Source organism: Monodelphis domestica, chromosome 2, assembly GCF_027887165.1.
Source record: "Monodelphis domestica isolate mMonDom1 chromosome 2, mMonDom1.pri, whole genome shotgun sequence".
In the NCBI taxonomy this organism is placed as follows: Eukaryota; Metazoa; Chordata; class Mammalia; order Didelphimorphia; family Didelphidae; genus Monodelphis; species Monodelphis domestica.
In genome coordinates, this window is record NC_077228.1 from 509,509,801 (window position 1) to 509,537,798 (window position 27,998).

Genomic DNA, 27,998 nt, shown 5'->3' on the forward strand with positions numbered 1-27,998 from the left:
TCAAGCAAGTCCCTTAACCTCTCTGGACATTTTCTTCATGAGCTGGCCTCTGCTACTTGTCCTAGCTTTAAAGAAGCTATGAATGAGCCTTAGTTCTGTGCTGTTGGTTCTAGCCCATGAATGAATCCCTCCTATAGCACGAGGGACAGATGGGCATCTAATCTAGCTTTTTTTGGATTGCTTTCACTGACAGGGTGGTCTGCATATTCCTGCAGCAAGAAAGCGCATTCTCTTGCTAAACAGCTTGTTAGAAATTTCTTCCCTTTTTGAATAGCCTAAACCAGCATCTGTGTAATGTGGATCCATCTTACCTAGTTCTCTGCTCCTGAGCAACACAGAGAAAATCAACTCCCATTTTCATATGAAAGCCCTTCAGATCTTTGAAGGAACATAGGGTGCTCCTGCCTATAACGTCTCTTTTCTAGACTACACACAGTGCTAGGGAAAGAGTACATAGATTTGGAGTTTATGTGTCCTGGATCTAAATCCTGGTTTAGCCGTTTATTCCTTGACATCCCTGAGCCTCAGTTTCCTCATCTGTAAAATGAGTGGATTGTGGGGGCAGCTGGGTGGCTCAGTGGATTGAGAGACAGGCCCCAGATATGGGAGGTCCTGTGTTCAAATTTGGCCTCAGATTCTTCCTAGCTGTGTGATCCTGGGCAAGTCACATAACCCCAAATGCCTAGCCCTTGCCCTTCTGTCTTAAAATTGGTAGTATGACTCTGAAGTATTGGCTCTGAAGCCAGCAGCCCTGAGATCAAATCCTATCTCCAACACTAAATAGCTATGAGACCTTGGACAAATCAGGTTAGTTTCCTGAGCCTCTCTGGAACTCAATTTCCCCACTTTACAAATGGGAAGGTTGGACTAGATGGCCTCAGAGTCCCCTTTTAGCTCTAAAGTGATTATTCTAGTGTAATTTGGAACTATGACCAAAGGGCTATAAAAAGGGGGGGGGGGCATTACCTTTGATCCAGTAATACCAATAGTAGGTCTGTATCCCAAAGAAATTTAAGAAAGAGGGAAAGGACCTGCTTGTACAAAAATATTTATAGCTGCTCTTTTTGTGATGGCAATGAATTGGAAATTGAAGGGATGTCCATTGAATGGGGATGGCTGAACAAATTATGGTATATGATAGTGAAGGAATACTGCTGTGCTGTAAGGAATGATGAACAGGATGATTTCAGAAAGAATTGGAAAGACCTCCATGAACTGATGCAGACTGAAATAAGTAGAACTGGGAGAACATCATACACAGCAGCAGCATTATTGCGGGACGATCAAATGTGCTAGCCTTTGCTACTCTCAGCAATACAATGATCCAGGATGATTCTGAGGGACTTAGGACAGGGAATGCTATCTGCCTTCAGAGTAAGAACTAGTGGAGTCAGATGCAGATCAAAGCATGCAATTATTTGTTTTAGTTTATTTGGTTTTTTATTTTGGAGTTTTGGTTTTATGACTATTCTCTTACAAAAACGAACAAGATGGAAATATGTTTTGCATAATAATACATGAGTAACCCAGATCAAATTGCTTGCCATCTCCAGGAGGGGAGAGGAAAAGGAGGGAGGGAGACAATTTGGATCACATAACTTCAGAAAACTTATGTGAAAATCATTACATGTGGTTGTTAAAAATAAAATATTTTTATAAAAGAAAAAAATGAAGTGATCATCCTATAAGTCACTTAATTTTTTGGTACCTCAGTTTCCTCAGCTGTAAAATGTGAGAGATGGATTAAATGGTCCCTGAGGTCCCCTCTGGCTTTGGTACCTGTGATCCTATCAGCCGGACCACTGCCAGTCTTGGGGGGAAAAAAGTTGTTTGATCTTCTCTAGAGAGCCCCAGATTCCTCTCTCCACCACAGGCAAAAGGGAGGCTGGGTTCAGAGGGAGGAAGTGGGAGGGAAAGGGACTTCATGAAATGCTGGGTGAGGTCCTCCCCAGAGGAAGGTGTGGACCCTGTTTAGAAAAAGCAAACAACCCATTACCACATGCCTCTCAGGGCACTGCCCAGTGCCTACAGCTTGTGTGCGGGCTGGCTTCCAGATGGAGGCTGCCGATGCCCTGCCCTGGCCTCTCTCCCAGGATCCGGCAGGTCCCAGCATGTTGGGTTTCTTGGCCATGTGAGCTGAGCATGGCCTGTCGGGGCCTGTGGCAGCCGCACCCTAGTATAACTCAAGCTCCAGGCCGTATGGAATGGGTACAGTGCCAATCCCGGGCCCTCGTCTGGGCAGGATCTTGGCGAGGGGTATCCTCCCAATCCCCCCAGCCAACCCCTCCTGTCCCTGTGGGGATGGAAGTTAAAAATAACTCCCATTTATAGGAAAGGCAATGAGACCTGCTGATGGGAGTGGTTTAGAGCTCACAAGGCCTGTGTTCAAGTCCTGCCTCTATGATCCTAGAGAAGTCCCTTAATCAAATCTCTCCATGACCCCAGGTAATTCTGAAGATTAGAAGCTGCCAAGGAGGGGCTAATCTTCATTAACAGATGGAATGTGTTGGTCCTGGGTCTGTCCTATTGCTGAGTCCTGATTATTTAAAAAAAAAAAATCTGGGGCAGCTCAGGGGATAGAGAGATGGAAGATCTTGGATTCAAATGTGGCTTCAGATGGTTCCTAGCTATGTGTGACCCTGGGCAAGTCACTTAACCTTATTTGCCTCAGTTTCCTCATCTGTCAAATGAACTGGAAAAGGAAATGGTAAACCACTCCAGTATCTTTGCTAAGAAAACCCCAAATGGGGTCCTGAAGAGTCAGACATGACTGAAAAATGACTGAACAACAAAAATTGCATCTGCCTTCCAGGGAGATTAATAGGGTCAAACGAAATATTTGCAAAACACTTTTCAAACTTTAAAATGATGCATAAATGTTGGCTATTATTGTTTTAAACCCTTACTTTCTATCTTAGAATTGATACTAGGTATTGGTTCCTGGGCAAAAGAGTGGCAAGGCTGGGGTTAAGTGACTTGCTCAGGGTCACACAGCTAAGAAGTATCTGAAGCCAGATTTGAACCCAGAAACTCACATCTCCAGACCTGGCTCTCAAACCACTGAGAGCCCTGAATTCCCCTGAGTTTTCTCACTCCAGCCTATCTTCTTTCCCTTCCTGCTCAACAGCCCATGAAGCCACTCAAGGCCACAGCCACCACCTCCCAGCCCGTGCTCACCATCCAGCAGATTGAGACCATCTTCTACAAAATTCAGGACATCTATGAGATCCACAAGGAATTCTATGATAACCTCTGCCCCAAGGTACAGCAGTGGGACAGCCAAGTCACCTTGGGCCACCTCTTCCAGAAACTGGTAAGACCCTGAGCCTTCCTTTCTCACCCAGTGAAGGAGATAAAGCAGCCCCCCCTTTGGATCTGGGTCTCCTTCTAGGCTAGTAATTTTTTAGGACTCAGATGACCATCTACCTCCAAGCTTTGGGTGGATGAGCGTCTATGGGTAGAGCCAGGAGAACAGGGATGCCAGTACAAGCCTGGAGGGGACTTTGGGCCAGTAGTTTTCAGGGGGGCAAAGATCCCTGAAAGGCTAATCCCCCTCCAAAATTCCCAGCCCTCCTTCAGTTTAGTTCTTTGTTTTCCAGCCCCTGGGGAAAAGCCTCCCTTTTGTCACAAGCATCCCAAGATTTAGGACTGGAAGTGTCCTCCCTCTGGGCCATCTAGGTGAACCCCCTCATTTTACAAATGAGGAAACCAAGGTCTGAGAGATTTAAGTGATTTTCCTACCATCATACAGAGAGTTAATTATAGGACCACATAGCCAGTTTGCGTCAGAGGCAGAATTGGAGCTCAGGTCTTTCCGATTCTGAGACTAGCTTTTTTCCTAGTGTACCATTGCTTCTTTAAAGCCCTAAAACTCAGCCAAGTGGCTTCAGATAGTTCCTAGCTATGTGTGACCCTGGGCAAGTCACTTAACCTTATTTGCCTCAGTTTCCTCATCTGTCAAATGAACTGGAAAAGGAAATGGCAAACCACTCCAGTATCTTTGCTAAGCCACTCTTCCTTGTCTCCTTTTCCTGTCGTGTTCTACAGCCCCAGAGGTCCTTCTGCATCTCCTGATGGGGTTTATTCTTCCTTAATGGCATTCTAGATGGCCCGACTTACCATGACCCTCTTCTTGCCTCTTTTTCCTTAGTTTCCAATTTGGGAGGGTGGGAGGATGGAAAGACAGAGAGGGAGAGATAACAGACAGACAGACAGACAGACAGAAAGACAGACAGACAGACAGACACAGAGACACACATTCTGGCCTTTTCAAGGAACCAAATGATAGCTAGAAGTGACTGCAAGACTTTTGGCATCTAGAAGGATCAGGACACTGGAGAGGAGAGCCCTAAGAAACTGCATTTGTCCCCAGTTTGTCCTGAGCAGTAATACTGAATGGGGAAAAGTAACAGGGGAACAGGATTTCTGCTACCTACGAGTGCTCTCAAACCAAGAACAAGCTGGGATAGTGTAACAGTTAAAATTTAGGGGAGACTGAGGCAGGTAGAAATTAGTTTCTCTCTGCAAGGAGTATTATATTTTATGAGGTTTATTAAAGTTAAGGATTAAAAGAAAATACAGAATAAGAAAAAACACGTGCCTAGGCCAGAGGCCTAGACAAGACCTCACCTACGTTATGGAAAGAGCCACGTCTGCTCCAAAATGGAAGTCCAAAAAGAGCCCTCAAAAGCCTATGTAATCAGCTTAAGTACTTTCTCGATCTCAACCCACCTCAGAATTCCGTGAGATTACAAAGCATTTTGGGGAAGTGGAGCAAGGACTTGTGGGGATTGAAGTCCAGAGTTCAAATCTCAATTTTATAATAGTTAAGTGATAGAAGGAGGATTTGAACCCAGGGTTTCTGACTTAAAATTCTACTGCGCCATTTTGCCCGGGAAGGTTGTTGGGTTTGTTTGTTTTTTAACTGAATTTGTGATTTCATTTTTATAGCAATGCAGATTAGCCACAATCTTGCAACTTAAAATCTTAGAGCCTTGCCCACAAAAGTTAAGTGACTTACCTAGGTCACTTAGCCAGTATGTGTCAGAGGAGAAACTTCAACATAGGACTTGTGGTCTACTACACCAGGGACTGGGGGGGACCACCAATTTAGAAAAATGAACACAGAATATGGGGGAAGTCCCTTCCAACTGCAAACTTTTATAATTCTAGGCAAGAGGAGCCATCCTTTCTGGGGAAAGGAAAGTGCTGAACCTGAAAGTCTGGAAGACCTGGGTCCTGCCTCTGACCCGACCCAGGTGATGGAGGGCAAGCCCCCTGGATCTCTGAGCCTTGGTTCCTTGTCTGCTTAAAGAGGGGTTTGGGGAATTGGTTTCTGGAATCCTTTCCAGCACATGGTCTCATCTCCAGGGAAAAGGCATCATCCACTTCTGGTGGGAGGACTTGGGAAAGGAGGCTAGTCTAAGTGGATTGGAATGAATGTCTGATTTCCAGTGCTGGAGGGAGCGAGGAATGATGCCACGTGGGCAGGTGAGAAGAGTTAGTCAAGTTCCTTTCCTCTCCTGGGCCACTGGCAGCCCCAGACTGGCTGGGTTCGGACCCAGTGTCCCATTCAGGCAATCAGGAATGGCTCTGTTTTGGGGACTCAAGGTTAGACCTGGCCTGGTTGGGAACTAAAAGATGGAGGGATAGAAACAGAGCCAGCCTGACTCTGCCCTGGGCCTTTGAAGGAGTCTGCCTTCTGAGGGTGGCAAGGAGGGAGGGAGGCTGGCTTTAGAGATTTGATTATTCATTACCAGGAAAAAGGGAATTAGCATCTCAGCTATTTGCTTTATTAGATCACCCAGTGCTAAGCTGCTGTTTCCAGGCAACCACCACCCCCAGGATGCTTGATGACTCTGGCTGGTACCCAACCTGGAGGGACTGGCAGCCTTGGGGAGTTTGTGATTCTTGGGGGCTGGAGGAGGTTCCTGGAAAAGGCTTTGGAATGGGAAACCCCCACAAGCCCCCTTCTTTATGTAAAGAACGTGTTCCTTGTTAATCTTGGTGATGGAGATTCTGTCATTTTACAAATGAGGAAACTGAGGTCCAAGGAGATGAAATGATTTATTGACAAAGTAAGCGTTGACCCAGGATCGTGGATCCTGTTGGACATTCATAGAGTTCTTGTTAGACATAGAAATCAGACTTTCACTCCAGTCCATTTAGAGTAGCCTTTTCCCAACTCCTCCCCCTAAATCTCTGTATTTGTTTTAGTTTTTAAATCCTTCCCTTCTGTCTTAGAATCAATACTGTGCCCAAGATCACATAACTCCCCCTATGTTCAGAAGGGACCTCTCAGAAGCCATCTAGTTCCACCCTCTCATTTTATAGATGAAGAAACAGGTGCAGGGAAGATGAAGAAGTTCATCCAGGGTCACATAGTTGGTAATAGAATAGGTAGGATTTGAAAACAGAGCCTTCTGACTCCAGAATCGGTCCTATCTGACTCTCTGTGATGCTGTTTGGGGCTTTCTTGGTAAAGACACTGGAGCAGCTTGCCATTTCCTTCTCCAGACCATTTGACAGATGAGAAAACTTTGGCCAACAGAATTTAGTGACTTGCCCAGGGTCACACAGCTGATATGTGTCTGAGGCTGGATTTTAGTGTTCCTGACTAGACCTGGTGCCCTGTGCACCATGACATTCCCTAGATGCCCTAGCATCAGTGTACCCTCCTGCTTTATAGTTCATCTGTTCCAAACCCTTCCTTTTACATTTGGGAATATTAAAGTCCTTAGAAATTAAGGAATTTGCTCAAGTGACCTGAACCCAGCTCCCTGGACACCAAAATCAGTCCTTTGCTCTACCTTGTATTGGACTATTTTCAAATGCAAGTGATTATTATTATTTTACTAGCTCTTGATGGAAGCCTAGAGAGGAGAGGGGCCAGGAAATCCCCTTTACCTTGTTCTTTACCATTTATCCAGGGTTTCAGAGGCAGTGGGGTGGACTGAGGTCCAGGAGTCAGAGGACTGAAATCCCACTGCCGGGGCTTCCTGTGACTCCTGCCTTAGAATTGGGGGAACCAGGGCAAGGAGAGGGACAGTGACTAGTTCACAGCCCCAGACCAGTAAGTGCTCTCCCTGGACTAGAACCTCTTCTGACACCAAGAAAGTCCATTGCCCTTTATTGGGGCAAGAATTAAGGGAACTGTATCTGACCTCCAGTGAGATGAAGATAAGAATGTGTGTCTGTGCAGGGCTGCCCCAGGAGAGTCCTGGGCTCAGACACGTGTGTCCATTCTTCTCCACTTCCAGGTCCATCAATAGACTAATCACCAACCCCTTCTTGAGCCCCATTTCTAGACCAGAGGCTGGGACCCCAAGGAAACAATTCCTGGAGGAGAGGGAACTGAGAGCCAAAGAATCCAAGTGTCTTGACCCAAGTCAGAGTGCAACATAGATGGGATTTGAACCCACCTCCTCTGCCTATTTCCCACCTACCTTTCTATGACCAGGGGCAAGGTCACTTCCAGACAAAGAGCCTCAGTTTGCACACCTGGAAAATGGGGAGAGAAAAACACTTGTAGCATAACTCCAGAAATGCACTTTGCAGATTTAATACGCATAGTAAGTGGATCAAAAATGGAACAAGCATTTATTAGGTACCAACTGTGGGTCAGGTACCACACAAGGAGATTTCATCCTATTGAGGGAGAGAACAGTACCTGTATCAGTCCATACAGGATAAATATAAAGAGAATAAATATCCAAGGTAGCTTGGGTCCGATGTACTAGCAGTCAGAGAGATCACTGAAGGTTTCATGCTAAAGATGATGCCTCAGCTGTGTGTCTCTCTCCTCCCCTCCACTTGTTATTTATTTATTTTTAGCATCCAACTTAAAAAAATTTTACAGCCTTGTCTTGAAGGGAAAGGGAGCTATATGAGGCCAAGGTGAGGCGGGAGGGTGTTCCAAGCACAGGAGATGGCCGGCTGGTGCCAAGGAACCAAGTGTGAGGACCACCAGGAAGAAGTCCAGGATGCCTGGAAAGGCAGGACTAGTCACGAGAGGCTTTCAGATGCAAATAGAGCAGCCTCTTTTTTTAGCTGGCTACTAGACTACATTGAGTAGGAGAGTGACACGATGTGGCGGCCCTTGAAAATCATAAAAGTCTTGGGATGTTTGAGGTGTGACAGAGAGGAGACAGAGGCAAAACTAGGCAAGCTGGCATGCATCAGGAGACCAAGGCAATGGTCTAGTGGAGAGGCGTGCTGTGGTTTCCTTTGTCATTTTATGTATTTTATACATTATTATCCTTTATTCTATTTTGCATTATTTTATATTATTATTATACACTAAAAATCATTATTCTCAGAAAGGGTCTTATAGGTCCCCTCAAACTGCCAAAGGATTCCATGATACATGGCGAAGAATTCCTGCCCCAGCAAAAGCCAAATACGTTTGTGTGTAGGGAGTAAGACGGGAACCTGAGTATTTGGGATGCCTCTGGGCTACGTTCTCCGGCCCAACATCCTTTAATCCCAGGCTTCCATTGTATATGGATGATATATTTCCATTTATCACATGGGAATGATATATTTACATATATCTCATATGGAAATACTGGAAGTTCCAACTTTGGGTGAATCAAATCTCCTGAATCTTAGGGAGCTTTGCCCACCTGGGGTCCTTCCCTGGTCTAGTTCCTCTTGGACAAAAGGAAGCCAGAACCCCCTCCCCTCTTTCCCCCTCCCCCCTCCTTGCCTATTTTAACCCTGTCTTTGGACCCATTAGGCTAGGGAGCCTGGGGACACTTCACAGCCCAGATCTGAACCCATTTCTCTGACTGACCCTGGATCCCTCCTCTCCCTCCTGTGCTATGGTTCATTCCTAGGTCTTAATGTTCAGAATCAGTCAGTTGGCAAGCATTTACTTATCCAGCACTTAGTAAGTGCTAGACTCTGTGCTAAAATGTAATTAAAAAAAAAAAAACAAAGACAATCCTTGCCCTCAAGGAGCTTACAATCTAATGGGGGAGACAACATGCAGCAGGCTTCAGAAGTGCTCAGGAGCCAGAGAAGTCATCAGACCTGAATTTTTACTCTTTTAGCTAACATTGGAAAAATATCTTAACCTTCCTGGGCCAGTTCTGGGTCTTCATTTGGAAAATGAAGGGAAGGTTGGACCCGATGGTTTTTTAGGTCCCTTCCAGCTCTGAATTTAGGGTTCTTAATCCTCCCTCCCATTCCCCCCAATATAATCTCAATTCTTCTTTGGATACATCAGGACAAATAAGATAGTAGAAGCCCATTTGCCAGATTCTTACTAGGAAAGACCTTGAGTAATAATGTAGAGAGGAGGGGCAGCTAAGAGCCAGACCTGGAAATGGGAGGTCATGGGTTCAAATCCGACCTTAGATACTAAACTAGCTGTGTAACTCTGCACAAGTCACTTAAGCCTCATTGCCTGGCCCCTGCCACTTATTGTGCCTTGGAACCAATATAATATTGATCCTAAGACATAAGGTAAAGGTTTTAATTAATAATAATAACAAAATAGAAAAAAATAACTTCAAAATCGGGAAAAGAAGCCTATGGGTTGAACTCCTATCTCTGACACATACTGACAAATTATTTAAGTTCTCAGTGATCCAGGAACCTCTCTAAGACTATAAGTTGTAGAGGAGGTGCCAGTCTGCATGATTTAAAGAGAGTTTCCTTATCTGGGAGTTCCCTGCACAAATAAACTCACAGGTCTGATCTCTGTACCTCCACCTACTATGTGCAGTGGCGACAAAGCAAAACTGGCTCTGTTTAAAAATGTTTAAATGTTTTCCCCCAATAAGAATCTGTTTTCTTTTCAGAGGGGCTGGGAGGGAGGGAAAGGAAGAAAATCCTCCTAACATATAGGCACAGTCAAATAAAACACATTTCTGCATTTGCCTTGTCCAAAAATAATAGGAGCTTTATTCAAACGGGTTAAACAAAGTATCTGGTGGCCTTTGGCTAAGCCCTCTTTCTTCAAGGATTTCTACCTCCTCCATAGTGGTCCTCCCCTCCTATCAGCTCCAGCCCTTTGTTTGCCAAGCTCTGATGGCTAACAGGATATCAGTGTGGAGGAAATGTTACAGGGGACTGTCAGGAAAGAGTGAGGGGATGGAGCACCCAAGTGGTAACCTCAAATGCACAATATGAGTTAGAAATTCAGAACAGCAGTTTGGAGGGTGGAGGGGTCAGGAGTGGCCTGGATACTCTCTCTCTCTCTCTCTCTCTCTCTCTCTCTCTCTCTCTCTCTCTCACACACACACACACACACACACACACACACACACACACACGTGCACATGCATCTCCCTCCCCACCTTGCTTTCTCCCAGGGATAATTCTAAACTGTGAAAGCATTGTGGGACTCAGAGGAGATTTCAAACCTAGCCAGACCTTTGATAATGCTTTTTTTTTTTTTAAGTGGGTTTGGGGGGAGGCAAATACCGTGATAACTTGAATTTCTCAGCATGCTTGAGATGGCACTGCCCTGCCCCCATTGCTCCCTTGTTAACCCTTATGGGGTGAGCTGGTTTCCATGGAAACCCTTCTCATTCAAAGGGATACTGTTCAACCTCCATCCCTTCTCACTCCAACCACCCCCATCTCCAAACCTTCAGAGCTGTTCTGGAGCATCTTGGCTATTCCCAGCTCTCCAGGTGTTCTGATTAATCATTCATTCATTCATTCTCTCCATCCCTCCTCTCCTTCTGCCAACCCTCCCTCCCCTTCTCCCTCTCTCCCCTACAGGCCAGCCAGCTTGGTGTGTACAAAGCCTTTGTGGATAACTATAAAATTGCTTTGGAGACGGCCGAGAAATGCAGCCAGTCCAACAACCAGTTCCAGAAAATCTCCGAGGTGAGCGGCTTCTCTCCTGCTTGGGAGACACCCTTTGGCCAAGACTGAAAATATTTTTGGGAGCTGCCCAGAGAGCCAAGTCCAGATTGGGCTATTTTCTCCCTCATTACCAGACAGAAGCAGCTTCTCATATTGGCTGATGCTTAAACTACCAATCCCTGCCCTACACCTGGGATGTTCTCTTGTTCCTTCTTAATTTGGCATTGTGGGTTTTCTTGATTTCCTGCCCCCCACCCCTTTACACATTTTTTTTTGGGTTGAGATTAGAGAGCAGGAAGAGCAAAGAAAATTAGAAAGCAGATGCCACTGACTCATTATGTGACCTTGGGCAAGTCATTCCCTATCTTTGGATCCTGGTTCCCTAGTTCTGAACAATAATAGAGTTAGACTAGGTGACCAATGAGGTCTTTTCCAATACATCGTCTATATTCCTATGACTACATGTCCTCTCAGGTCCCTTCTGGCTCTAACGTTTAGTTCTGTTCTGTAAAATCCCTCTCAATATGGAAGATGACAGGGTTCCTTGAGCATAGGGAGCCATAAGAGCCAGTATGGCAGAGTGGCTAGACTTGAGGTTAGGAAGACCTGGGTTCAGATCTTGCCTCTGATACTTATGTGCTATGTGGTCATGGGCAAGTCACATAATCTCTCATGAGCCTCAGTTTCCTCAACTAGTATTTCCCTTTTATACCCCATCAGTCCCAAGAGTACAGATGCTAACCTTGGGATCATGGGTGCTGGTCCTGCTCCTACAAGATGGTTCTGTGACTTGGAAGATCAGAATTTGTCCCTTTATTTGCTACATCTTTGCCTTTGTGTAAGAAAAATTGTTGGTACAGACTTGATCTTCCAGGGAGTGTCTCCTATTTCAATAGCACTTTACCATTTACAGGATCCTTTACTCGTTTTTATAGGTGAGGAAACTGAAACACAGATTCACAGGGCTATGAGGTAGCTGCATGTCTATCGAGACCCCCATGTTCTTGATTCCAAAAGGCATCATTGTGCCCTGGACTTTGGGCCAGGAGAACCAGGGCTCTTAAATAGCTGTGGGACCCTGGGCAAGTCCTTAACCTCAGGAGTCCCAGGTCCCTTAGGAGGGGGTTCATCTCGATGGGCTCCAAGTTCACTCTCCAGCACTAAGTCCATGATTCCATGATCTGTGGCTTTTCTTCCTCAATAGAACAGCTCCAGGGTCTCCCCACGGGTGCCTTGCCGGCCTTCTTGATAAGCGTTGGCCTTCTTTGAGCTGTGGAAGATAATCCATGAGAGCTCATGTATTGTAAAAAGCTCTCACTCTAGATTCAGAGGACCTGGGTTCAAAATTCTTGTGTAACCTTCAGCAGGCCACTTAAATCACTCTTCCCACCCCCATCCTCAGGTTTTTCTTCTCTAAAAAGAGGGAATTTGACTCTGTTGGCCACTGAAATTCTTTTCAGCTCTCTAATTTCAGTCCTATGTTTTGGGGCCCCAGCCTTTTTTTCCCTGAGGAGACTGGGCCTCCGACTAATGCCCAGTGCCCCTGGCTGCAGGTGCAGCTAGCATCCCCTCACACCCACACATTCCCAAGGCCAGAGTTTAGGCCTAAGGGCTGCCTGCCAGGTGCAGCCGCATGGTGACAGTCCTCTCTCCCTGACTCATTGGTGCTTTCTGCCCTGCTCCACTCTGGTACTTAATTACTGTAATTAGTCCCTTCTCCTGGGCTGTCAGAGTGATTTCATACTTCCAGACTGAGGCTGCTGGGAATGATAATTCCCTAGAGACTCTGAGATAACAGAGCTGGGCTCTAGCCTTAGGAGCAGTCTTACCTCCTGCTTTTCTAGAGAAACCCCATTTCTAGTCTTTCATGCTAAGGTTTTCTCTTTAGAAACAGTTTGGAACTAGATGAGGAAACAATATTTCTGGTCACTTTTTCCCACTCCCATCCTTAAGAGAGCTATCTCAGTAGCCAGCCTGATCCTCACTCATCCTTCATTATGCCCCTGTCCCTGGGGACTTTTTCCAGTGCTTTCCAGCCTCTGGTAGGATGCTGATGGAAGCAAATAGCCACACCATGGTGCCTTGACCCTTTGTCCTTTCCATCTCTACCTGTCCCCCTCCTCTTCAGCCCAGATTTTAGGCCTTTATCCACTCTCTACCCAAGGATCACCTTTCAGCTCTAATTTCCGACAGGACTGTACTTTTCAGGCCCATTATCCTTGGAAGCATGAGCTGGGGCTGGAGCTGCAGAGAGCGGTGCAAAGGCTGACAAAGGGGATTTAAATCAGATAGGCCTTCCTCTGCAGTCTCCCTCCAGCTTAGCACAAGTGGTTCAGGTTGCATAGCCTCTACAAGGTGAGAGCTGCTCATAGCTTTCCAGTTCTCCCCTCGATTTCCATGCCAGTGATCAGGCTGTTGGCAGCATAGAGTCGGGGGGCAGGGATCGTTCATGCCCTTCTTGCTAGGGGCAGTTAGCAGCAGGCATGTCTGGAACGGCTCAGTCCTCCTTTAAAGATTCTCCTGTTGTAGGACTTGTCACCATTATCAATCAGCCTGTTAATCAATAATCTCATTTCTATAGCACTTTAAGTCTGGTGATAAGAGATCTGAACTAGGAGTTTCAGGACCTAAGTTTGAGTCCTGGCTTGAGTTCTTGGTCAAATCACTGGACCTCTCTGGGCCTCAGTTTCCTATTCTATAAAAAATACTGTAGGTGACTTATACAGTCCCTCCCAACTCTTAAGACTATGATCCCAAAGCTTATAAAGTGCCTTCGTCTCAACAAATCCCGTGAGGTAAGCAATAAAAGTATTTTACAGCAGGAGTAACTCACATGTTCTAGGATCCTAGATTTAGCTCTGAAGGCAACCTAAGAACTTACTTATTCTTAGAGTCATTTCCCTTTGATTATTCAGTCAATACAAGGCAATGGCCTTGGAACTTGGGTCTCCAGACTCCTGGTCCATCATCCAATTCACTATAGCAAATGACTCCCCAAAATATATAGAGAGGACTATGAACCTATTTGCCACGGAATCCTTAAACCTCAGGGACTAGGGGAAGATGGCAAGTCCCTTCCTCAACCATAAAATGAAAGCTTTGCATTAGATCGCCTTTAAGGACCCTTCTAAATTTATGTTCTCGTGACCTATGTTATCTTGAGAAAGATCTTTGGCCTCTCAGTGCCTCAGTTTACTTTTTAAAAAACCCTTACCTTCTGACTTAATGTCAGTTCTAAGACAGAAGAGCAGTAAGGACTAGGCAATTGGAGATAAGTGGCTTGCTTGAGTTCATTCAGCTAGGAAGTGTCTGAATCCATATTTGAACCCAGGACCTCCTGACTCCAGACCTGGTACTCTTTCTACTGTGCTACCTATCTGCTCTGCTTCAGTTTGCTCTTATATAAAAGGAGTCTTGATAGAGATGGCCTCTCTGGTCCTTTCCAGCTCTAAAGCAGTGATCTTTTTTGTCTTGGCTCCTGGAGGGAGAGGAGAAGCAGTGGGTATGAGCAAAAGAGGGTTTTTTTCTCAGAGTATACTTTGGGCTAAAAGTATAAAGACCCAAGTGTGGTGTCTGTATTCCTGCCTTGCCTTTGATTCGCTCCCTAGCAAAGGCTTTCTAAGGAGCTGGGCTGCTGGGGGCTGGGGGTGGTTAGGGTTAGTTTCCATCATGAGTCACTGACAGATTTACAGAGTGTCCCCAAGGTCTGAGGTTCCCTTATTCTTCGCCAGCGTTCTAGTTGCCAGCATCAATCTGAGGTTCCTTTGGACTCTGAAGACAGAAACCGTCTTTTTTCAAAGGCACGCACTTCTCCCTTCTCAGAGCATTCTTTTCTCCCATCCCTCTGACCTTTCCCCATGTTTCCAGCAGAATTCTTCTGTGACTTCTAAGGGGGCAATCCCCTCACCGAGGTGGATCTCTGCCTCCTTAGTAGGTGGCCCAAACAAGTCATCTGATTGGCATTTCCTTGTGCCTGGTCTTGTCCCAACTTAGGGTGGCTGGACCCGCACAAGTCCAGGGATGGAGTGCTCACCCTAGAGTCAAGATCTGGGGAGCTCATACCTTTCCCTCTGATGCGTATCACCTGGGTTACCTTGGGAAAGTCATTTCTCCTCCTGCCCCTTATTTCCCTGTTCTGTAGAGTAAGGGCACTGGACGTGGCTGTCTTTGAGGTTCCTTCCCAGTCTATGCCTCAGTTTATTTATCTGTAAAATAAGAGGATTGGATGAAATGGCTTCTGAGGCCCTTCAAGACCTAAATATTTCTAACTTGTTGCAGGACCAGCCCAGTTACTGCTCCTTTGAGGACGTAGGATCATGTCTTTAAAACTGGAAGGGCTTCCAGAAGCCATTTGGTCTAGTCTGTGAGGAAATAGAAGTTCAGAAAGGGACAGTCAATGGAATTGACTCAGCTAGTTGGCACAGTGGGTAGAGCTCCAAGCATGGAGTCTGGAGGATCTGGGTTCATATATGGCCTTAGAGACACTTCCTAGCTGTGTGACCCTGGGCAAGTCACTTAGTCCCATTTTTCTTTCAAAAGAGGGAAAAAAGAAGTTCGTAAGATTAGGAGTGAGGAGGGACCCCCCTGCCCCCTTGTTTTACAGTGGAAGAAGCTGATGGAGAGCCCATCAGGTTCAACCCCTTCCTTTTACAGATGAGGACACTGAGGCACAGGGAGGCGTGACTTTGCCCAAGGTCACCGAGGTAGTGAGTTTCAGAGTCGAGATTCGAACCAGGATTTTTTTCTCCGTACCAAGTTGTGCCGATTCAGTGGAGACAGGGGTGGGGGGAAGCATGCATGAAGAAACGCTCACCGTAGCCACTAAAACGATTGTGCTGCATGTGTGGGGCCGGGAGCCCGGAGAGGGCAGCAGGTAGCAGGAGGGGTGCATTTGGGAGTGAGTCTTCTCTTTCCATTGACAGGAGCTCAAAGTCAAAGCCCCCAAGGACTCCAAGGACAGCCACACGTCCGTCACCATGGAAGGTATTTGAGGGGAAGGGGGAGTGGTGCAGCTCTCTTTGTCTGACTCTCTGGGCCCTGGGCACGTGTGCTGCTGAGTGCGCGTATCTGTGTGTGTGCGAGAGAGAGTGTTTGGTGTGTTTGTGTTGTGAGTACACACGCGCACACTCACACATGTGTGAGTGCAGCCTCTCGGGTCCCCGGGCCGCCGGCCAACCTCCAGCGTGCTCTTCCCCATGACAATGTCAGTGATGCTCCTCACTCCCCCTCCCCTCCCGGCAGCCCCCCTGCCTCTCCCTTCCCCCTCCCCAGGCTTCCACTTCGTTTTCCTCTCCCCTCCCCCTTCCCCGCTGGCTCCGTGAGCCTCCCGAGCACTCGGCTCACTCGCTTGTGCGGCGGCGGCGGCGGCGGTCTTCTGGAGGCTGCGTGGCCGTGCCGGCTGGCGGGCGAGGTGACTGGGGGCTCCCCTGCTGATGGAAGCTGGGGCGCAGGGAGCGATGGCTGTTGGGGCGCCCTGCAGGAAAGGCTGCCATGGAAATTCTTTTGATCATCAGACTGTGCTGTAACTGCACCTACGGTAACTCGAGGCTCGCGTCTTTGGACCACTTCGCTGGCCGATCGCGACGCGGGGTGGGCTCAGACGGGGCGGCTGGGGTCGGGGAGCGGCTCTTGGCACCTACCTCCAGCCCTCGGTCAGGGAGCTTATCTCCGGCCACGCCACGCTCCCACTTTCCCGAGGGGCCGGAGTGACCGCGGGCAACTTCCCGAAGGAGCTGTGGAGGGAGCAAGTGAAATGTGCTGCCGGCTGCAGGGCTGGGGACCAGGGCTTACGGGAGCCGGCTGGGACGGTCAGTGCCGGACTCTGTGGGAGAGCCAAGCCCGGAGCCCCCCCCTGGGAGGGGTGTGTGCAGTTGTCTGGAGAGGGAAGTTGGGAGTTTCTTTGTTTCCCGGGAGAAGAGAGCAAGGCTGGGCTGCCCGTGTATTGTGTGCACAAGGAACCCACATGGTGCCTTGGGCTTGCCTCTCTGTACTTGCAGTGACAGCGCTGAGAGCGTGGATGCGATTGGGAGGGTGGCAGAGTTGGAGGGCCTCAGCGTGGCTCCTTCCTGGCTCCCAGGGACCTCCTGGGCAGATCTGATCTGAGAGAAGCTCAAGAGCTTGTCACATGGTGGGCAGGATCGGGCAGTGAGCGGGAGAGGTGTTGGGAGAGGAGCATGCATGGTACCTGGTCATGGCACAATGGAGGGATGCTCACCTGGAGAAGACACCAGCTCTTGGGTCAAAGTGAACAGCTGCCAGAGGCGGGGTTTGTCTGGGTGGGGGGACGGCAGGGGCTTGGCATGCTTGCCTCTGGCAGCTGGTGTGCCATGCTCTCCGAGGCAAGAGCTGTGGGCATGGTCTAAGCCATCATCCTTTGGCCAGGAGCTGGGCAAAGCGGGTTTGGAACTTCGGTTGCTTTCTTTCTATTTCCCCATAACAAATGTGTGTTAGAGCCAAGAGAGAAGGCCAAGGACTCAGGTCATAAGATCCTAGACCTAGAGTTGGAAGGGACCTCAGAGGCCGTCAAGGCCAACTTCTTCATTTTACACATTGCTAAACTGAGGCCCAGAGCAGTCAAGTGTGAGATTTAAACCGCAGTCCAGTGTCTTTTCTCCATTACACTCTGCTGCCTCTCTGTTCTACTTCCTTCCAAGAACCTTCCTGCTACATGCCCTCCATTTCCCCAGGGACTCTTTTGAGATGGGTTGTTACTACAAGTCCCTTGACTCTTAGAGCAGGAAGAGAGGAGAAGAAAAAGAAACAGACAGACAGACAGACAGAGAGGAGGGGGAGAGAGAGAGAGAGAGAGAGAGAGAGAGAGAGAGAGAGAGAGAGAGAGAGAGAGAGAGAGAGAGAGAGAGAGAGAGAGAGAGAGAGAGAGAGAATGAGAGACAGAGACAGAGACAGAAGGAGGGAGAGAGAGGGAGGGAGAGAGAGAGAGAGAGAGAGAGAGAGAGAGAGAGAGAGAGAGAGAGAGAGAGAGAGAGAGAGAGAGAGAGAGAGAGAGAGGAGACAGACAGACAGAGAAGACACAGAGACAGAGGAGAGAGACAGAGAGAGAGAGAAGCACAGAGACAGAGACAGAGAGAGAGAGGGGATTTTTTGGACAACAGGTACCCAACTCAGGCCATCCTGGGCAGAGGAAGTCTCTGAGTAGCACTCCTGCACTGAGGTAACCACATCCACACTGCGCCCCTCAAGCTCCCAGAGAGAAGGATGCAGGAACTCATAGACACAAAATACAGAATGGTACACTAGAAGGAGCATTCATTCATTGTCTTTGTCTCCAAAGTCAGAGGAGCCAAATTCAAATTTTATCTCTTATGGAAAAAGGACTGGATTTGGAGTCCAAAGACATGGATTCAAATCAGAGTTTTGTCACTTGACTGAATGGTCTTGCTTCACCTCCTAGCCTTCAGCATTCTCCTCTGTAGAATGAGGAGCTGGACTAGAGGTCTCTTTGGCCCTTTCCAAACCTCAGTCTGGGGCCTTCTAGGAAGTCCTCCTCAGTCTCCTTTTTGCACATTCTTAACAGGGTTAGGCTAAGAGTTTCCTTGTCACATGGTTGTTTTCTTTCAAGGTGCTTTGAGTGCAGAGCCCAAAAGGGAGTGCTTTGTTTGGTACCGAGGTTGGCCACTTGGCCTTATCCCTCACCTGCACCAGCAGCTGAATCTGGGGAGTTGTGTGCTGATAGCACCCCCGCTTTTCCCAAAAAATCTTATTCCTTTTCACTGGGAAGGGGCAAGGATTATGGAACAGATTGACTGAAGTTTCAGAGTTTCTCCCTTAATCTAATAGCATTCCCTTTCATTTCAAAATTGTAGGGTGGAGGATGAACCAGGAATTAGAGAAGACCTCTCTCTCTCTCTGTCTCTCTCTGTCTCTCTCTCTCTCTCTCCCCCTCTCCCCCCCCCCCAACAGTCTCTAGAGGGTCTCTCTGTTTCTTCAGTCTAATCCTTCCTCTCTCTGACCTTCCAGAGGACTTTATATTGTAATTCTCCAGTGATCTTTTTATGGATTATTCCCTAGTGGGACCTTAATCTCTTACTTAACTACAATCAATCAATCATAAAGTCCTTTGTTAAGCACCTACTGTGTGCCAACAACTATGTGTGCACTGGGCACACAAAGCAAATATGAAATCATTTATGCCCTCTGGGTCCTGATACCTATCAAAGAACCGTTTTTTTTATGTACAAACAAAATAAAAAGTTGTTATTGTCAAGTGAAGCAGGCAGCATGGAGTGGGGGGCATCAGGGCCACCCTCGTAGAAGGTAGCATTTAAATGGAGCTTTGAAGGAAATTGAGGATTTTAGGAGGTAAAAGTTGAAAAGGAAATTGTTCCAGTCCTAGAGAATAGCTTGTATAAAGACAAAGATGGCAGATGAATTCTCATTAGTGAAGGACAAGAAGACCAGTTTTGCTGAACAAAGAGAAGTCATGTATTAGGAGACTTCAGAGATAGGTTGGGCTTTAAATAACAAGCAGGAGTTTGTATTTGACCACTGGTGTAATAGGGAGTGATTGAAGCTTATTGAGCCAGGGAGTGACACAGTCAGACTTCTCCTTCCAGGGATATCACCTTGACAGCTGTGTGGAGGAGGAACTGGAAAGGGCACATATGAGAGGCAAGGAGACCCCAAATTAGCAGGCTATTGGAGTAGTCTTGGTGAGAAATGAGGAGGGCCTAAACTTGGCTGCTTTGTCATAGAACCAGAGATTTGAGGCTTGGTAGGGACCTCAGAGATTTTATAGAGGAGAAAACTCAGACCCAGGGAAGTTAGTTGACTTAACCACTTATTTTCAGAGGTTGGATTTGAACCTGCTCCTTGTGACTAAAAGCTTGGGTGCTTTCTGCCTTACTATTTGGAGAGATGAACATAAGAGATGTCATTTTCCATCTTTTATACTTGGGTCCCTAGCCCATCACACAGTACCTGGCACATAGCTAGTGCTCAATAATTGCTTGAAGAATCAACAACACTTGTCCTTGATTGGATGTAAAATATGTGGAAGAATGAGTGTGAATCTGGGTAGGAGATGGCAGTGGCCTTGACATAACCAAAGAAGCCCAGGGAGGATGCATGTTAGGAGAAGGAAGTCAGGGACTATGTCTTGTCTAAATTTTGTATTTCTCCCGGTGCCTAGTACAGTGTTGTGTACTCAATAGGTGTTTAATAAGTGTTAATTGATTGTTTGATTGTTAGTTTAATGAGATGATGCCCCAAAGGAAGTAGGTTAGTTGGATGGATGGATAGATATCTCTGGTATTTCCCGGTGCTTCTCACTGGTGGTTTTTACCCCCTTGGTCCTTGGGAGGGACTCCTAGATTTCTTGTAAGTGTCTTTGGAATAGGAGAGCCATACTCCCACTCTCTCCTCTCTCCTGATGATTTGCTGAAAGAGTCCAGACAGAGATGCATGGAGGTCATTCTGTCTTCTTGGTTTTTTAATTTCCCTTTGCAGAGAGGGCGAATGGCTTACAGGATGTTTGATGGACTATTCCTCTCAATTCTAGGAAGCTTTTCTAAAAGGGAAAAAGAGGAGGAGGAGAGATTAGAAGGTGGAGGACAGAGGAAGCAGTAGCATGGGGCACAAGTCATTCCAGGTAATGGGAGCATCATAGAAGAGGCTTAAGATTCGAAAGTAGGAAAAGTCGACTGAGCCTGTGTAGAAAGAAGGTTTGTTTCCCCAGAACAGGTGGAGGGCTTGGCATTGCTGAGAAGGGGCTGATTCTGACCCTTTCAAGGGAAGACCATGAAATCTAAGAATAGGGACCTATATTTGCTCTAGAGCATGGATGGGTAGTCACGGAGGTTATCCCCACACCTTACCTCTGTGCCTGTCTGTGCTCTGTAAACCAGTCGACTGGTCCTTTTCCCTTACCATTCTCCCCATCATTGCCTTGTACTCTTAAACATGCCACAGTACAGCTGCTGTGGTTTGGGTCTGACTCCTGCCAAGGCGAGAACCTAAGAGTTTGGGTCTCGGTTCATTGGTGCTTGAAGCCAGCAGTCTCTAGAGGTGAGCAGTAGTGGTGCTAATAACCCTCCTGAAACCAGCCTCTGACTTCTGCAGATGTCTCTCTACCAACCAAAAGAGCCAACAATATTAGTCAGAAATCTCTTCCCCCTGAGAAGTTGCAGTGTCAGCTTTCCCAGGGCTTGGGGCAAGAAGGCAGCTCCCTCTATCTGGCTTTTGTCACCCGTGTACCTTTCTCCCAGATCTCCTTTCTGGGATCTTCCAGGGGCAGGGTGGTGCAATGTAAGGCTGCTGACTCTGCTACTTACTCCCTGTGTAATCTGAGGCAAATCGCTTAATCTCTCTGGGCCTCAGTTCCCCCATCTGTAACAGGAGCAGGATAAATTTAAAAAACCATTTGAAAGGCATTTCTCTCCAGTGAACAAGGATTTATTTCACCTTCCCACTTCCCCATCAGTGAGGGGTGAGCAAAGCAAAACTCTTGTAACAGATTTGCATAGTCAAGCAAAACAAATTCCCATTTAGCCATATCCGATAATCTCTGTCTCTCCGGTATCTTGAGTCCATCTCCCCCTGGTCAGGAGGCAGGTGGCATATTTCATCCCAAGTCTCCTGAGGCTGGTCATTGCATCGATCAGAGTTCTCAAGTCTTTCCAAGTCTTTGTTTGATTTTACAATGTTGTAAATTGATTATTTTATACAATCATATAAATTGTCCTCCATTTCTACTCACTACCCCCTGTTTCAGTTCATACTGAGTTTCCATGAAACCCTCCCTCTCCTTCATAATTTCTTACAGGGCCATAGTCTTCCATTACATTCATAGAACATAATTGATTCAGCCATTCCCCAGTTGGTGTGTACCCGCCTTGTGTTCATTTCTTGGATCATTTCTATGGTCCCTTCTAGATCATATCTGAGATACTATATCTCTGGGATAGGATGAGCCTCTACCCAGGGTCTGGGCCCCATAGTCATGCCTGTCCTTTGCTCTCTCTGCCAGGCACCCATCACTGCTACATCTTCCACACCCCAGCCCAGGCATCACCAGGAAAAATTCTCTGATGGATGCCAAATGAGAAGAGCTAAAAATACAGATGGTGAAGACTGTAGGGAAATAAAGTGGCTGACATTTACTCCACCTCACTTGAGAACTTCAGTTGTGTTTGTGAGAAGCAAATTGTCCCCCCACCCCCACCCCAAGGAGGTCTACTCAGCAACGTGGCTGAGCTGTGGATAGAGAATCTTGTGGATAGCTGTTTTTTGTTTAGTTATTGGGATAAGAATGGTGGCAAAGGGCCAGGCTGAGGGCTGCAATTGTGAGCTCCCCTTGTTTTCCCCCACCCCTACCCTTGGGGAGTCCATCCAGATGTCCAGGAGCCTGAACCACAGCTCCCATCTCCAAAAATATTCTTCCCCATCCAGTTCCCTGAGAGACCTAGAATCTGGAGTTGGTGTTGGTTGAACTCTCTCAGGGAGAGAGAAAAGGGTATAGCTATTTTCTGAGGGAAATGGTTTTGGAATTGGTAGTTGGGAAACACTGGCAGACTCAGCTGCCAGCTGCTGCCTCCACCTGTCACCACTGAATCCCAACAATCTTTGTCTGATGGCCAAATCTAGAAAATGGGGCCATGAGTGATGGGAACAGGGGAGTGCTTGAGTTTGTCTGCAGCCAGCCTATGTCTAAAGCTTGCCCAGGTGGATTCTCCCAGTCACAGTGTCCTCCAGCATCCTTCCTTCCTCTCCCTAAGTCCAGAAGCCTTTCTCTGGAGAGAATATTTCTGTCCTGTATCTACTGCTGCTTATTCTTTTCTTTCATGAGAATCTCAGTGCTGAGAGCTCTTCTGTAGAAGGAGATGGTGCTGAGGGTATAGACAAGAAGCTTGTCATTCTCTCCTGACTATGTTGGGCTACTGTCTTGCCCTGGGCAGCATGGAGGAAGGAGGTGGAGAGCGATAGAGCATGATAGAACCAGGCAGGAGCAGCCATTCTGTCCGGGCAAAGTAGCAACAGCTCCTGCCAGCCTACAGTGTGCCCTCTAAAAAGTGTGAAGGGCTGGCGTTGTTGGGACAAAGTGGGGCCAAGTCTATCAAGGATTAACATGAATCCAAGAGAAGGAATGGAGGTCAGTTTTTCCAACAAGGTGAACTCTTATGAGCTTGAGTTAAATGTAAAGTCCTACATGTGGTTCAAACAATCACCTGTAAAATACAGGATAAGGGATACCTGTCTACATTAGAGTTTGTGTGGGAGCAAAAAGGATCTGAGGTTTTTAGTGACTTGAGAGCTCCAAATGAGTCAGAAATGTGATATGGTAGCGAGAAATGTGACCCTCACTGCATTACTAGCAGCATGAGGTCAGAAATGAGGAAGGGGACAGCCTCTTTGTACTCTTCCCCAGTCAGACCATTTAAATCTGAGCTACTCTGTCCTAAGTGACATATTTAAGGAAGGACGGTGATAAGTGGGCCACATGTAGAGCAGGACATCTGAGACAGTCAGAAGACTAGAAAGCATAGCTAGTCTACATCCCTTGAAGGAACTGAGAAAGGTGGCATTTGATGGGATTTGAGTCATTCCCTATAGTCCTAGAAGGCAGAAATTCTAAGTAACAGGTAAAAGCTGCAGAAGGCAGTTCTAGTTTGATATGAGGAAGTACTTTGTTATAGTGAGAGCTCCTCAAAAACAGGCTGGACTGCTTCAGAACATGGTAGACTTCCCCATTCCTTGAGGCCATTAAAGAGGCAGGATGGTAATTTATCAGGATTATTGTATGGACTTCTTGATTAGCAGAATGCCTGGGGCATAATAGGTATTTAATAAATGTTCATCCATTAATTGGTAATGAGATCCTAATGTTTGTTGAATTGAAAATTTGATTGGTAGAGTTGTGGTTTGGTTAGGTGACCTCTGCCTCTTCCAGTTCAGATGCCATGATTCTGGGTGGTCCAGAGTTTCAGGAACAAGGAAGGGGCACCACAAGCCACTCCCTGGTTGTAAAGAGCACAGTGGGGTGGGGAAAAGTCCTCCCATGAGACTAGGAATAACAATAAGGAAAAATGGATCTTCTTAGACCTCCAGTCACTGATTTGGGCATCCCACCATGCAGAAAGTATGGAATTGATGACCCTCGAGAATGGTTTGCCTCTAGCCTACTTGCTTCATATATCTCACCAGGGTCCCTTGTGCTCTTCTCTCCTTCCTCTCTCCCCCCAACTCCCCACCCAGCACTGCTTTACAAGCCCATCGATCGTGTCACGCGGAGTACCCTCGTCCTCCATGTGAGTATCCGGCTAGGTGTGGGAGGGGATTGAAAGAGAAGTAGGCGGCAGGTCCAGGGGTGGGAAGGTATTAGAGCCACAGAGATTGTGTGGTTCCCAGAACCCTAATTTGGGGAGCTAGGCAGAGGGTCCCCTGGCCTCAACTGCGCCTGCTTGGCCCATGGTAACCATGCCAACCAGCCTTGGGTCTAAATATAGCTTGGCTACTAAGCTTGACATTTGGCCAAATGCTCCCATCGCTCAGAAGATTGGCAATTTACTTCCCACCCTGTGTCCTCATATCTCTCCTCTCTTTCCATTTCCAGTTAGAAACATAGGGAATAGGGCTGGGGAAGGGGGTTGGTCTCCTCAACTGCTTCTTCAGAAGTCGCTGTGATAGACTCTGGACCTATACAAAGATGCCATCCAGGAGAATTTGGTGGGCCAAGAAAGTTTTTCCATGCCACTCGGCGCTTAGTCTGTAGGAAGTAAATTTGATGGGTTTTGCCTCCAGGAGTCACCAGTTCTCACCTCCATGTTCCCTATACAGGATCTCCTCAAGCACACCCCAGTGGACCATCCTGATTACCCACTACTCCAGGATGCCCTGCGCATCTCCCAGAACTTCCTATCCAGCATCAATGAGGATATCGACCCCCGCCGGACTGCAGTCACTACCCCTAAAGGAGAGGTAAGTGTAATCCTCAGAGGGCCACTCAATTTCCAGTGACATCTTAGCCAGCTGTCAGACAGAAGGATATTATATATACTCTCTCCACCCCCACTTTCACCTATGTTTATTCTTAGTCTTTGCATTGATTTCCTTCAGGCTCTCGTCCCATTGAGACATCCTTCCATGGATATATTCTTAACCAAGGCTATGTACTTGCATCCCAGGGAACCCTGACAGAGTGGAGGGTCTAGGAACTACTTTTAGAACCAAATATTATGATCATAGCTCTAGAGTTAGAACGGACCTCATTGAGTTCAATTCCCTCATTCTACAGATGAGGAAACTGAGGCTCAGGGAAGTTTTGAGAAGCCCAGGGTAATGCCAACAGCAAACTCCCCTCTACCCACAATGACCAGCCCCAGCTAGTTTGCTGCTGTCCTTAACGTTGTATCTGTGGGAAGATACTCATGGCACCATTTCTAACCAAGATCTAGACCCAAAGTTTTTGCAGGACCCTGTAGTCCTTGCAATGCTTTAGGCAGTCTGGGGTGATGCATCTCTGAATTGCTACTGTCCCCTATGGCAGGAGTGGTGAAGTTTTTTTTTAGGTATAATTGGTTTTCTTTATAATCCTCCATATTTTGTGTTCTGAGAAGGGGTCCAGAAGGCAAAAAAAAAGCTTCACCAGACTGTCTGCCAAAGAGGACCATGATCATGAAAAAGAAAGATTAAGAACCACCTGATTGTAGATGTAGGCAAGGACCTTAGAGGGTTCTATTTATAATCTTTGTGGGTGAGGCAAAGATTCCTCCTCAGTACTTCCTTCTCTCTGGGGCTAAGGAGAGACCAAGGATCACAAGTCCTGGTGCAGTTGTAAGCCCACAGCCCAAGCAGGAAAGTCCAATGTGAAGGCCAGCAGTGGTCATGATCATCTGTCCCATTTATGAAGCTCAAACCTGCAAGTAGAGCTGAAAGTTGGAGGGAAACAAGAGGAAGCATGGACCTTGTAGCAATGAATGAGACCCAGAAGTGGGTGTGATTTCCAGCACAGGTTTGTAGACCCCATAAGGATGTCCCCAAAATCTCTAGGGGGTACCTGAAATTATCTGAAAGGAATTCAAATTTTTTCAATTCATCTTAATTACTTCATAGATCTATTTGAGGCTTGAAAGTGTTTGATATATTTTAAATTGTTTGTCCATGCCATAGAAGCATTCGGAATATAATTGAGGCATGGAATGGGCCATGCAGAGTTTTTTTTAAACCTTTGATTCTGTCTCAGTAACAACTCTTATTTCAGAAAGGCAAGGGCTAGGCAGAAAGAACTGAGACTTGCTCAGAGTCGCACAGCTAGGAAGTTTCTGAAACCAGGTCCTCATGATTCCAGGCCTGGTTCTCTATCCACTGTGCTACCTAGCTGCTCCTGGGTTATACACTTTGACATGGAAGAGACCTCCAAGACCTAGAAATCCAGAGATGTTAAGGGATGTGTTCAGGTAGAAAGGGGCAGAGATGCAATTCAAACCCATGTCCTCTTCTTCTGAATATTGCTGTTGAGAGAGAGACAGAGATAGAGACAGAGAGACTGGGGAGGGGGGTGGAGGGGAGGGGGGAGTTGTGTATGAGTGTATGTGTGTGCAAGTGCTGGGTGTATTTTTAGGAGGAGAAGTGTTAAGAAATTAGTGCTAGAATGTAGAAACTCCAGAAAAGCAATTAATAATCATCACTGATGCTAAGGTGGGTATCTTAATGCTTCTAAGAGGAAGGGAAATTGGGAATGTGTGGTCTGGACCAGAACATTGATAAATACATCCTTTAGACATCCCTAGAGTGGTTAAGAGGTGAGTTGGGCTCTGTGGCAGATTTGCCTCAGGTTATTCCTGGCAGACTCAGGTAATTGGGGTGGGCACAGGGGCTTAGAGTCCAATCTAAGTTGGTAGGGAGTGGGTAGCGTTAGGTAGGATTTATTTCTCTTGCAGTGAAGCTAGAATCAGATCAGCTTCTTGGACTGGAGGAGATTGCCAGGGAATATGTTTGGTTCCATGCAGAGCACTCAGAGATTCCTGTGGATGACTTAGTCAGGGAGAAGGTACCCCTTTTCCATGATGAGGCCTGTCACTCTTGGGTGCCTAGGTCTCTCTTGCAAAGGCAGCTGCCCTGAGTTATCACCCCAACTCCTTCCCACCCCCATTCACTGAGCTGACCCTTAGTCCCACCTACAGCACCCCTCTGAACAGGGCTGACTTGATGTTGTCTCCCATCAGACCCGGCAGCTGGTGAAGGATGGGTTCCTCGTGGAGATGGCAGAGAGTTCAAGGAAGCTTCGACATGTCTTCCTCTTCACAGATGTCCTCCTGTGTGCCAAGCTGAAGAAGACATCTGTGGGGTGAGGCAGGCAGGGCCAGCCTGGGAGTGGGGTGGGGATGGAAGGAGGATGGACTGATGTGCATATGTCACACACACACACACACACACACACTCTCTCTCTCTCTCTCTCTCTCTCTCTCTCTCTCTCTCTCTCTCTCTCTCTCTCTATTTCTCTCACATGTTTGTGGGGTGCCTTCTCTGAGCCCAGCACTGAAACAAGTACTCTAGGGAGCACAAGAGAAAGACTCATAATTGTAGCCCCAGAGGCCCCAAAAATATGGCTGGAGTAACAAGATGTACTCAATTAGAGAACAATCCAAGAAAGTCTATAATTATGTCTAGAGGAGGGTCCATGAGTTGGAAGGAAGGCTAGAGAAGAAAGGGTACAGTGAATTCTTCTAGTGGAGAACCAGAAACTCCTTTATCCTGAGCATCAAAAGGCATCAGGGCCAACTTCTTCATTTTATAGAGAGGAAACCGAGGCTCTGTATACCTCAGTTGATAGATGCAGTCCCAACTGTAAAGGTTAAATTTATGGTTGAGACTGAATGTAATAATTGCTGGTTGCCAAGGTTTTTAATTTCTAAAATCCTAAAATGAAACACTCAAGTCAGGATGGAATTTTATGGTGATTTAATTACAATAGGAGGAAGAAATTAAAAAAGAGAGAGAGAGAGAGAGAGAGAGAGAGAGAGAGAGAGAGAGAGAGAGAGAGAGAGAGAGAGAGAGAGAGAGAGAGAGAGAGAGAGAGAGAGAGAGAGAGAGAGTTAACTCAAACTGGCTCAGGCTGAGCCAGGCAGGAGTTCAAGGCCTTGGAAAGTCAAGGGAAAGGGGAGTCAGTCCTTTTCACTCACATGACCAATTGAGGTAAGCTGTCTGCGGGAGCTCCTCCAAGC

General features: G+C 47.0%; 1 protein-coding gene across 4 annotated transcripts in view; it reads left to right on the top strand.

The window, feature by feature from the left end:
* Positions 1-27,998, top strand: part of ABR (ABR activator of RhoGEF and GTPase) — a 301,088-nt gene that overhangs the window by 192,653 nt on the left and 80,437 nt on the right. For 3 of the 4 annotated variants that reach the window (XM_007485730.3, XM_056819590.1, XM_001364304.4), the window contains exons 4-9: positions 3,128-3,313; positions 10,735-10,842; positions 15,744-15,804; positions 24,031-24,083; positions 24,613-24,753; positions 27,000-27,121. In XM_007485730.3, the coding sequence (XP_007485792.2) occupies positions 3,128-3,313; positions 10,735-10,842; positions 15,744-15,804; positions 24,031-24,083; positions 24,613-24,753; positions 27,000-27,121 (671 nt within the window). Of the gene's footprint in view, positions 1-3,127; positions 3,314-10,734; positions 10,843-15,743; positions 15,805-15,911; positions 16,358-24,030; positions 24,084-24,612; positions 24,754-26,999; positions 27,122-27,998 lie in introns of those variants that run through there. The other variant, XM_007485732.3, reaches the window with a different exon arrangement.